This window comes from Pelobates fuscus, chromosome 2, assembly GCF_036172605.1.
Source record: "Pelobates fuscus isolate aPelFus1 chromosome 2, aPelFus1.pri, whole genome shotgun sequence".
Lineage (NCBI taxonomy): Eukaryota > Metazoa > Chordata > Amphibia > Anura > Pelobatidae > Pelobates > Pelobates fuscus.
Genome location: NC_086318.1, coordinates 341,398,015 through 341,410,308, shown reverse-complemented (window position 1 = coordinate 341,410,308; position 12,294 = coordinate 341,398,015). Strand labels below are relative to the sequence as shown.

General features: G+C 39.7%; 1 protein-coding gene across 1 annotated transcript in view; it reads left to right on the top strand.

The window, feature by feature from the left end:
- The first annotated feature begins 237 nt into the window (after positions 1-237).
- The window catches only part of PPP1R14C (protein phosphatase 1 regulatory inhibitor subunit 14C), a 64,262-nt gene continuing 52,205 nt past the window's right edge, over positions 238-12,294 (top strand). Inside the window, exon 1 of the mRNA XM_063441333.1 lies at positions 238-912. Coding sequence (XP_063297403.1) covers positions 649-912 — 264 coding nt within the window. The 5' untranslated portion in view covers positions 238-648. The remainder of the gene's footprint in view (positions 913-12,294) is intronic.

Here is a 12,294-nt window from a genome sequence, read left to right as displayed (position 1 = left end):
ATGAGATAGGAATAAAGTGAGGAGGTTTCTTGGAAGTTAATATTATATATTATTATTATTATTTAGCTGAAGCTACAACCCTGCAGTTCAGCCCAGTGATGGATCCTGTCTTAAAAACCACTTTAATTCCATTGCCCTGGCAGCCTATGGCTTTAAGTAAGGGTTGCCACCCCCTCCTTTCAGGTTTTTGGGAGCAAGCACCTCCCTTTTATTGCTGTAACGAAGCAGAGTGGAGTCTGATGCTGGAGGAGGGGAAGTGCAGGTGCTAGGTGAAAAAGCACAGTGAATGAGAGGAAAGCAATAGGAAGGACAAGAAGGGAAGGATCACAGTCACAGAGTACTCAGACCTGGAGGATTTATCTCAGGATTCCGGCTGGAATATGCTCATCAAGAAATAGTACTCACTCAGGAAATTACCCTCATTACAAATAAAACAATAGCTTGGGCAGAGGACAGGCTTCTCGAGAGGATAAGAAAAGGGGATAGATAGATACATTGTATCTGACGTTCTAACAGCAGAACGGTGACTAGCAGCTCAAGCACCATCCTTGCTGCCTCCTTGTTGCCCACCCTAAGTGCCCCCTTCGTTGCCCAGCCTAGCTGAGTCCTGTGTACTGCTGCGGGCAAGGCGGGCTGGAGGTCCGGGAGATGTCAGCAGTCAGTGGTACCGAGCCCAGCCCTGCAGCCGGGGGCAGGGTGTTCTTCCAGACCCCGCTGGCAGCCCCCGGAGCTCGGGAGGACCCCCCGCCGGTAGTGGCAGCGGCTCAGCAGCAGCAACAACACAAGCAGCAGCAGCAGAGGAGACAGCAGCAGGGCAAAGTGACTGTGAAATACGACAGGAAAGAGCTGAGGAAGCGGCTGGTGCTGGAGGAGTGGATTGTGGAGCAGCTCAGTGAGCTGTACGGCTGCGAGGTAGCCATGTACTAAAGTATCTCTAGTCTTAACACAGACCATGCTGCCCGCTTTAACCATTTTTACTGCTAACCTTGTAAAAGCCATGGATTTCATGAGGAAGATGTACTAAGCCAGCAGGGTAGCTGTAATTTTTTTTTATTTTAATTTTTTTAAAAAAAAATTTTATACAGCCCCAATATATGGTTTAGCGTTAACCCCCGCCCCCTCCCCCATGTGAGAAGTGGTCACCCTAGTCTAGTTTATCTCCTAATAATGTGTCCCCAGCACGGTGTGTCTCTAATGGGAATCACATCCTTGGACTATTGTCATTCCCTGTGCCATATACCGCTAGCCTATTTATCTCCCACTCTGTTTATTCTGTATTTCATATACACTTTTTAAAAAAAAATTATTATCCTGACCGATTACTGTAAAAACGTACACTCCTTAGTTTTTTTCTATCCTCCATTTTATGAATAAGTGTTCATTTCAAATGTCACCCACATATAGATTTGCTGCTCCTATGGAACTGTGTAATTGGTTTCATAGAGACAAGGGCTTGTGTCTGTCTTATAAAATTTAGTAATACATCACTACTGCATAACACCAGGTATCCCTAATAGGATATATATATATATATATATATATATATATATATATATATATATTATAATGTGTGTGTATATATTACACATGAATACCACACACATTTTGTTGTTTTTCATTGTGTAGCTATTGTAAGCACTTGATCTTCCTGAAGCTGTTACTTACATATGACTGGGTCACCTTCATTTAATGCCATTAGTGTCTACTGTACTGTCTGGGTAAGACTATTGTGTCTGGTTCTCTAGAAGCCTCTTTTGCATTAGATCAGATTTAAGAAGTGTTAACTCCTGTATTGCCTCAACTAATACACATGTAGCTAGCTGTGTGGTTTTTCTGGGTCCACACACACATTGACTTTGTCTTGTTCATACAATCTGTGAGTATGACACAAACTGATATAGTTATTGGAGATCTCGATCAATGAACCGTCACAATGTAGAATTTATTTCAGCAATAAACTCTTATAGGACTCTGTAAACTGTGGGTTTAATGAGTGATTCTGGTTTGGAAATGAAATATATAATTGTTTGTGCTTGCAAATTATATTCGATAAGATTCAGTACTTTTATAGGAAGTACTATGACTAGGCCTGGGGAAACATTTCTAACAAACCAGCCTCTATGAGAACAAATAGACTTTTAGGCTCTGCTCTTGCAAGAAAGTTTTTGCTCACTTGTACCATTCTAGTGGAACTCTATAATTTGCATATCAGCCTGGTCCCACCTACAAGGGTAATCCATATCTGAACCTCCAGTGAGGCACATGCTTTACCAAAGATACAGAAATGTCAGTCTTTGGGCCTCATCACTGAGATGTAAATGATACAATAAAGGCAAAGGAGTCTGGGTTACCATTAAGAATTAGGGAGATGACACGGAGACTAAAGTAAATGTCAGTGATTAACTTTACCAGCCATGTAAATGTTCCTAATTGGTATGGTGGAATTCATATGTTTGTTACTTGTGGCCTTTTTGTTTATATGTTGTTGTTTTTATACCCATGTTGTATGCCTCCATCTATTTAAAAATTGCTGCATCAGCCAGCTTCTTTCTCTTGATTTAAGATAAAATGCAAAAGTTGTGCCTGCGGAAGCTCAGATCTCCCGGCGTGATGCTTTGTTGTGCAATGCTGGTCCTCAGGATGAGGGTGCAAGAATATGATGTAGTTGTATGTGGACATATTGAGGATCATCTTCTTGATGTCACAATAGGTCTCTCTTACAGACTTTTCATAGTGCGCCAACAGTGGCACAGATCTTGTTCTCTTCTAACTAGACTATCATAGGGTATCTGCATACTTATCCCTAGCCACCTGTAATGACAGATGACCACAAAACACAGATGCACACTGGTGGTAGAATAACAAATGGTCTTCTCATTTAACCAGTTTTAAAATATTGTTTTAATCATTCACATTTTCTTATTATGCCCATATTTGGGGTGTTTAACTTGAGCATGGAGTGTCTCTTTAAAAGTCACATTGCAGGCTTTATATATAACTTGCACAAGTAGTTCTATACATATTTTTTTTTAAATTTTATGGGTAAAACCAACATTTCATGAATGAAACCACTCACTACCAAGTCTTCAGAGTGATTTACTGCTTCACCAGAAAGCTGAGAGTTGCACTTATTATCCCGCGAGAATAAGCAATGTAGCTGCCCTGTGATTTGCACCGAAAGGGATTTTCAGAAGTATCATCTTTTTAATGTGAATAATGCACATTGACAAAATAAAAATATCCGTATAATCAATATACACAGACTGCTAGTGTCTATGCGATGGTAGTATATTGAAAATGCAGTACTGATGAGTTTGTACTTTCTTTTCGAGTGTTCCTGGTTAAGTCCTTGTGATAATTAAATGAGGATTAATTAGTTAATCGAAGGTGAAGGCTGATTTTGTAAACTGACTTGAAATATGACCCTTTTTGTATCAGACATCTGGTAGAGCAGAGTATTGAAGTTGGATTGAACCATATCATGAAATCATGTGATTTCTTTGTTAGAAGCTGCTGCATTTTTCCATCTGTTGGTTCTAGACAGTAACTTAACCTCTTTATGTTTTAGCTTTTTTTGCATTATTTCAAGGGCAAGCTTTTTGTGTTGCAGCTCTAGTTACTGTTAAGTGACATTTGTAGAGAGTATTCTGTTTTAACTGGCGTATAGCCCCACCTTTAAATTACGTCCATTATTTTGGCCCTGCATACGATATTTGTGTGTGCTTGTCTTCTGATCTGCCAGTGTCTACATTAATGTCAATCAATATTCCTATAATATGGTACTTTGTAGTGGTTACCGTTCCAGGAGTGCCTTGACACTGGTCCACGGTAAGTAGTCAAAATGTTTTTAGTATGCTTTGACAACTTACCTTGCCACATAACCTGCATTTGGTCTTTACCTACTGGAGAGTCTGGTCTATTGAATAAAGCAGGGCCATGTAGGACCATGCTCTTGACTGAGAGCGTCAACCGAGTGCTTTCAACCAATGAGCAAAAGCACGTATTGGCGGTGCCTTATTCTACAGAGACATCTTTCTTCTACTGAAGATTGGGTGCAATTTGGGAGACCCAAGCAAACACTCAAATTTGTTTGACTACGAACAGTGGAATAGTGACAGAGCACTCATAGCACCAGAACCACAAAAGCAGACTGTAGTGGTTATGGTTCTTGGAATGTGTAAAAAAAAAAAAAAAAAAAGTATGCATTATGTAATATAAAAAAAAAAATACAAAAGAGTGTGCCATACTATAGTTGGCAGCAATATTAATAAAAAAAACCAAAAAAAAACTGACCAGTCACTGTACGCTAACATTTTGTCACACTTGCTGGGCACAATAGTATAAGCATTTTGGTTCTCTGGGAAATGATCTTCTTCAACCTTTTCTATAGTGCCGATTGCCGAGCTATAGGAGATTATGTTGCATTTCCACTACTCTTGCATGCTGTTTGGAGTTTGTATGTTTTAACATTACAATCTAATGTAGTTGTTCTGGTGACTATAGTGTCACTTTAAGTGCAATATTATGCATTGAGTATTTTAAATGTTTACATGGTTATTCTTTTAATAGTTTAATTTAAAAAAAAAAAAAAAAAAATTAAAAAAATGTATGGCTTTATATGGAGGATATAGTCAACAGTAAGTATCTAATCTCTTTTAACACATTACTGTCCCTCTCTATGGTCTGTTATCTTAATGAACATGTAGTCGGGGTTATCTGTTAGAAACATTTTCTTTCCAAGACCAGTAACTCTCACTTAAACATTTGAATATTTAGGCCTCAATTTAATATTGTTGGATAAGCTTTTAAAATAATAATAATAATTAATAATAATAATAATAATAAAATATATGATATATATATATATATATATTAATTTATTTATAATTTAAAACATTTTCCATATAATTAAATCCATTTTTAAAGTTTATCCAAAAATATTAAATATTTTTAAAAGCTTATCCAGCAATATTAAATTAAAGCCATAACCTGTGAACTAGACAAAATGTTGCCCATTCTGTTTACCTTTCACTTTAATGAGCCTCAAAACCTGAAGAAGCACATTATACCACACGCAGATAGTCTCTCAATAATGAAGTGATGCCTTCAGTTGGGTAACTTGGTTCTTCTTATTTATAAAGCGCCTAGCAATTCCACAGCACTGTACATTAGACTACGCCTGTATACAGAACCTTGCTAAAACTGAGTGCTATGCCTTGGCCTGATTAAATAGAAACCTGGGGGTTGGAATATCTCTGGCTTTCATCCTCCCAATTGTGGGTCTGTTTGGATGTGTCCTAGCAGTCTGGGAAATTAAAGAAAAAGTAGCCAAATATAGAGGCGTGTCTTAACTAATCCTGTTTTAAAACTCCCTTATACCCCCATGTCACAGATAGGGGCATATCTACTAAAGTGAGCAAAAGGACAGTTGCTAGAAAAGGCATTTTCCTTGGGATAGGGCCTGTAAAATAACATTGGAGGACCTGCATCCTGGTGTCCCCTTCCAGCCAAATTAGGTTGCCACCAGGGGGACCTAATCTTATCACAGCTCTCTGGTTGGTTTGTATTTCAACCAATCAAATAACTTTGACAGGTAAGTCTCCTTTCACTCTAGACTTGGGGTATCTGCGCTGGAATACCCCACAATGTGTTTTTGCATTTTTTTTTTTCCCCTTAAAACTGTCATGTGGTAGCTACTTAGTCACAAAACCTAGCCAAAGTGCTCATATTTGTTTTTTCTTTTTTTTTTCACACGAAAACTGCACTTTCACTGATATCAACATCACTATACGTTTTACTGCTCTTAATTATATAAAATTGAGTGTGATAATCTTAGCCAAGTAGGCAGAGCAGGGGCGGAGTCAGCTGCGACAAGACCTGCACGGTGCTGAAATATAAAGGTAAGTTTTATACATTTCTAACCTGGGCAAGGGGGGGGGGAGGAGGGGGGGCTGGCTACTTAAAATGTGTTTTTAACCTTCTAGTGTCAGGAATACCTGTTTTGTATTCCTGACAATATAGTGTTGCTCTAAGTGCCTTCCACTTTCAGTTCCATAGTTGTCTCCAGATTTTATATTGTTTTTCCAATTCTAAAATTTGGCATTTCATTCGAGACTTGTTTTCTGCTACTCACGCAATGAAGATGGATCATTTTATGAGTAGTTGTGATGCCCAGCATATTTGTGGGTGGATAGTACATTTGTAAACCTTTACCAACGATATATAATAATAAATGTAAATTCTGTCACATTTAGTTTGCCATCCAGAACATAGTTTGTAAAGAGGGTCTGCACTCACGGCCTTCTTCCCATACAAAACGGTCTATTCCTTTAAATTTGCATTACAAATTGCATAAAATGTCATCCCAGTGTTGGCTTTCCTCAATACAACATATATAATGTAATTGTATTAAAAAAAATGTTTTTCCTTCTGTAAAAGCAAATATAAAAAAAAAAAAAATGCACCTAGGTTGCCAACTGGAGGAAAAATAAACAGGAGTTAAAAGTACAACTGCTACTTTCTTGGTCAGTTTGGCCAAACGCTTTACATTGCTATCAGCACTAAGTTGTACCAGTTATGCACACATAACCTGGCCCTGGTAACTGTTGTACTATTCTTTTGTAGCTTTCTTTAAAAAAAAACAAAACAAAAAAAATAAACATAGTTCAAATAGACCATATCAATTTACATGGCCTTGTATGTTTGATGTCCAACATTCAACTAGTGTTGACGAAAATCAGACACAAACAAGTATTGATGGAGCTTTGTTTCCGTTTGTGTTGCTAAGGTGTGCATGATCTGGCCTTTTGGTACAGCTGAGAATAGATGTGAGTCATCTTAGTGTGAAACTGCAGTAAGAAGTGTTGCTTCTTTCTCTTCAAATGGTTTGCTGTATGTCTCTATTCTATTTGTGATCACTGATGTAAACATATTGGTATATTTCCACCTTCTGAAATCTTTTAGTTGACTAAATGCTATATTTACTTAAAGGAACACTTAATATTAAAATATATTTATTTTTAATGTCTGTAGTACTACAATAAAATAGAAATCCTCGATTTTAGAAATCTACGGAGAAAAAGTTAGCTTATAAACTAAAACCTCCCCAATGTGTATCTTTCCACTAACCATTACAGTTCTCTCCTTCTCTCACCAGTCATGATACCAGGTAGACTCACTGCTTAGTTATGCCATCTTTCTTAAGGAAGGATCATGATGGTCTATGTGTCATAAGTCTTTAGTATCCTAAATTTCCTTACGTGGTGTGACGTGGTGTGACTAGCTCCCTCATATGTTTACATTGTTATAGAATGCAATGGCTTCATTGTCCCGCCCCCCCCCACCCTTCAATGTGTCTTAATGGTGTAAGTCAAAATATGGCGCCCTGACCAATGGGATTTAATTATGTAGAATGATCTGAACTGGTCATTAGGGTCATACTCTAGAAAATGGGAAAATCATGTTTTGATGTTTAAGCTGTATGTTTTGTGGTTGTCATGGAAAAAGATTTTATTTATTTTGCCATTGCTAAATCCGAAGCTCTCTGGTGGCCTGCATGTGGATGCTGTTAAGGGGGGGAGGGGGGGTGGATGCTCTTCCCACTGTTATTCCTGCCGGAACATGTAGTGGCGGTTAGGGTTCCTGTCTACCATGCATACATCCACAACACAAGGCCTAATGGAGACAAACCATGCTCCGATTGGACGCTATTTTTTGCCACATTTTGGGAGAGGCTGGAGCATAGGCTGAGCCAACCAGCGAGGAATCCTCTGAGTGTCAGCACAATATGCAACTCCCCTCCTGAGCCTCACCACTTCACCTCTGTCTTGACCCGGCGGTACACTTTGGCTCTCCCATGCATGCTACCAATGTCTCGCTCGCCCGGCACTTACCTAGATCCCAGAGTGACTGGCACTCGCCTCCACTCTCTGAGGCTGAGGGCATTGAAAGAATCTACCCCGATGCATACCAAACAACCCCAGAGGGAATGCCAATCCTCCTGGGACTTTGTTCTTGGTGCTCAGAGTTTCCGGAACAGCGGACACAGTGTATGGGCCCTCACTGCAGCCAGGGGCCAGCGGTATGGACCGTGCTGGATATATGAGACATTATCTGGTGGTGGGGGCTGGAGACCAAGCGTAGGTGTTGGATAAACTACCTGATACAGGGTTTATGCATAGGGTGCAAATTGCAATTACACCTAGAGCTTATAAGATTAGATACCTGCCTATGTTTACTCTACCTTTGACTTCAGTCTGCCGGGGTACCTGATCCACCCTACCACAGTCTACCTTGAAGGTACACCACAGTTACCTGTCTAGCTTTACAAAGCTCATTTTATTTTTCTTAAGTTTATTTGCATTTTACATGCTGCAGCATAACCCTGCTACATTGCTTCTTTAAAGCCACGTTCATGTTCCACCTGTTACTAGCCGTTGGGCATCCTCTTCTTTGTTTATGCTTTGTGTATAGCCTGCTTCCATTATAAAGAGGCAAAATGATATTCTCATGCCGAGAATTAATGCCCTTTTTCATGCATGACAATACTTTACTAGCCTTAGCCACTGCTGATTGACATTGCACATTGTTGCATAGTTTGTTGTCTATAACAATTCCCAAGTCCTTATCGTGTGTTGTCATACCTAATTAAAGGTATATACGTTGCTTGTCCATTCTTTATGCCGAAGTGCATAACTTTGCATTTTTCTACATTAAATTTCATCTGCCATTTAAAGGACCACTATAGTGCCAGGAAAACAAACTCGTTTTCCTGGCACTGTATAGTCCTTAGGTCCCCCCCCACCCTCAGGGCCCCCTTCCTGCTGGGGTCAAGGGGTTAAAACTCCTTCAGCCACTTACCTCAACCCAGCGCCGGGCTCCCTCTGCGCTGGTGACCCCTCCTCCTCTCCAACGTCCGCTCCCGAGTGGGAGAACGTCAATGCTTTCCTATGGACGTTCTGCGTGCTCAATGGGATTTTCGCATTGAGTGTCGCGGAAGTGCCTCTAGCGGCTGTCAGGAAGACAGCCACTAGAGGCTGGATTAACCCTGCAATATAAACATAGCAGTTTCGTTTCCAGTTCCAGGGTTAAAACCTCGGGAACCTGGCACCCAGACCACTTCATTGAGCTGAAGCGGTCTGGGTGACTACAGTGGTCCTTTAAGTGCCTAGTCCCTCAGTCTATCCCTCTGCAGCAAAGTAATAACTTGCTCACATTACTTTACAGAGTTTTGTGTCATCTGCAAACACTGAAACATGACTTTCAATGTTTTTTTTCAAGATCATTTATAAACAGAAGGGGTCCCAGCACAGAACCCTGAGGTACACCACAAGTCAACTTTGTCTAGCTTGAAAATGTACCATTAATGACAACTCTGTACTCTATTTTTTTTTATTTATTTTTTTAGCCAATGTTCTACCCAAGAACAAGAATTTTCATTTAGACCGATTTCCTTGAGTTTGAACACTAATCTATTGTGTGGAACTGTATCAAACGCCTTGGCAAAATCCAAATAGATCACATCCACTGCAACACCCTGATTTATACTTCTACTTACTTCTTCATAGAGTGCAATAAAGTTAGTTTGACATGACCTGTGCTTCATAAAAAACTCTTTATACTTTTTACTGATAGCCACATTCTTCTCAAGGAATTCTTGAATACTATCCCTCAATAACCGTTCAAATACTTTCCAAGCCACAGAAGGTAAGCTCACAGGTCTGTAATTTCCAGGCAAGGATTTTGAACCCTTTTTGAATATAGGAACCACATCCGCCTTCCTTCAATCCTCGGGGAACACTTCCTAAAAGTAAAGAATCTTGAAAGATTAAAAAGAGGTTCACTTATTTCCACGCGTTGTTCCTCAAGTACTCGTGGATGAATACCACCAGGCCCTGAAGCTCTGTTTTTATATTAACTTCCTTTAGTTGCTGAAGCACCTTGTCTTGGGTTAGCCAATTTCAATTTTTCTGCACGTTTATTTTACATCACATAGTCAAGCATCATAAACCTTAAATCACGCTGTATATAGCTATGTAAGTAGTCTACCTGTTTTAGAACAGGCTTTGACATCTTACCTGGTATCTGAAGGATCTCAGGAGGCTGTATTGATGGAATAGAGTGGGGCCCTGCGTACTACAGGTAAGAAGTCAAATAGCTTGAGTTCTTACACTATAGCTGTTATGGTGCTGTGAGTGTTTCTTGAAATGAGTGGGCTGCTTGGCTTTTTACAATAGCACTCTGAGCTGCAAAGGACATATAGGAATAGTGCTGTGTGTGCGCATGTTCTCTCAGCATATCTCTTAAGGCTGTAGAAGATCATTTGCTAGGTGTTGGCATACACTGTAGAAAGATCTTGCCTCCTGTCACTCTCCAGCGTTGTTTACCCTGTTTACAGAAAGTTTATTGCTAGTTCCTGGTGTCCAAGCAGAGACATCTATCACTGTGTTCCTGTACTCCCCTTGCAATTGACTACGCTTGCTATTGGAGTAATAACAGCAACGACTGTACTGCTGTTGATGTAATGTAGAACAGGATAAGTGCTTGTAGGAGGGTACTCCGTATAGACCTGTATGCCATTGTCATAGGATTGATTGGAAGGTGAGGGTAGGGACAAGATTTGTAGGATACAAATTAAACAATGCTGGCATATTTTATCTGCTTAACGTATTCTTAAAGGGGCACTCCAGTCACCAACTGAAAATTAAGCAGCTGGATGCTGATGGGGGGGAGAGTACATTGGCGCTGGAGGCAACTTTGGAGTCAAACCATTTGAGAATGGTTTAACCCCTTGAGGTAAGAGTGCCTCTGGGTGTCTCCTGGCACCATAACTTAAGTCAGATGTAGTTGTTTTGGTGCCTGGAGTGTCTCTTTAAGCGTCATGATTTTGGCTTGACTCTTTTAAAAATATGTGAGCAAGACACCATCTTGTGCATGTGTTTAAAGAATCTTACTCCAAAGCTGTTATACATAATGTGACTCAAGGATTGATATTAACATTCTGTATTAATGCTCAGAGTGACAGATGATTTTCTGAAGATAATTACAGATCTGTTTACTACTCAGCCAAATAGTTTGATTCCTCTGGCTTTGCTTGAAACACAGCAGGGAGGCTTGATTATAACTCAAATTTGATTTAATTCAACACAAAGAAAAGCCAAATTAAAGTAATGGATTTGTATAAGAACTGAATGAAAATGCTCGTATGGCTTGCAAAAAATAAAATAAAAAAATAAGCTTGGCTGATAAACCCCTTCCAAAATAGATAATTAAATGTTTAGTTGACAAGCAAAAAAGTGAATAACTTAGACATTTCCTATTTTGTTTTAATACTTATGCAGTTTTAAAGGACCATTCTGGCGCCATAACAACTTCATCTCTCAACGGCACTGTTTCTTCTGGCCCCTGTGCCTCCTTCGGCCTATGTTCTCAATAAGGAATCTTCTCAGTAAGGTAGTGATAGGCTATCACTAGTCTCCTATTGAGAATAATGATTATATTGAAATGTGGTTTTAATGGTCCCTTGCTATTACAGCTGTTGGCAAATAATAATAATATTTAACCAGGAAAGGCACATTCAGATTACTCTGGTTTTCAAGTACGTCCTGGGGATATTACCTTCGCCCAACATCCGGGGGTTGTTCCTATTACCCAATTTAATGGTACTCATTTTATCTACCTCGGCAGGATGAAGATTCTGCTGATCATTCACTAGCCCACTGAGCTATCTCAATGACTGTAATCTTGATTAACAATTTGTTAATCAACATTAGAGCTGGTGAGGACACCAGCATACTTTGGTAACTACTAAGGCTAGATTCAATTTTGCTAATTGGACTGGGTAAACCCTTCCCCCAAGAAGTAAAAAAAAAGAAAATGTTTATCCCCATCGATAACAACAGAGTGTTGTTTTAAAAGACCACTCAGGGCACCATAATAGCCTAATCACAATTAAGTTATGGTGTGAGGAGGTCCCAGGCTATGACTTACCTTAAGGGTTTATACTGTTTCCTCCCTCCCCCAAACTTTTGAAGATGGAGCCTTTTTGCTTCAATGAGCAACTCCCTCTGAAGCTTAATGAGCAAAGCACTCAACCCCTCTGTTCCTGTGCTTCCAACTTGTCTGGTTACAATTGCATGTCTATTAGTCTACCCATTGTAGAACTCTGCAGGATTTTTGGCCCTTTATAAATGATAATCCGAAGCTTTAAACAGCAAACCTCGAACTTGGTGCCACTGAGAGTTTGGAAATGGTCCCTGCAGTCTTACTGCACCATAACCCTTTCAATTGAATGTA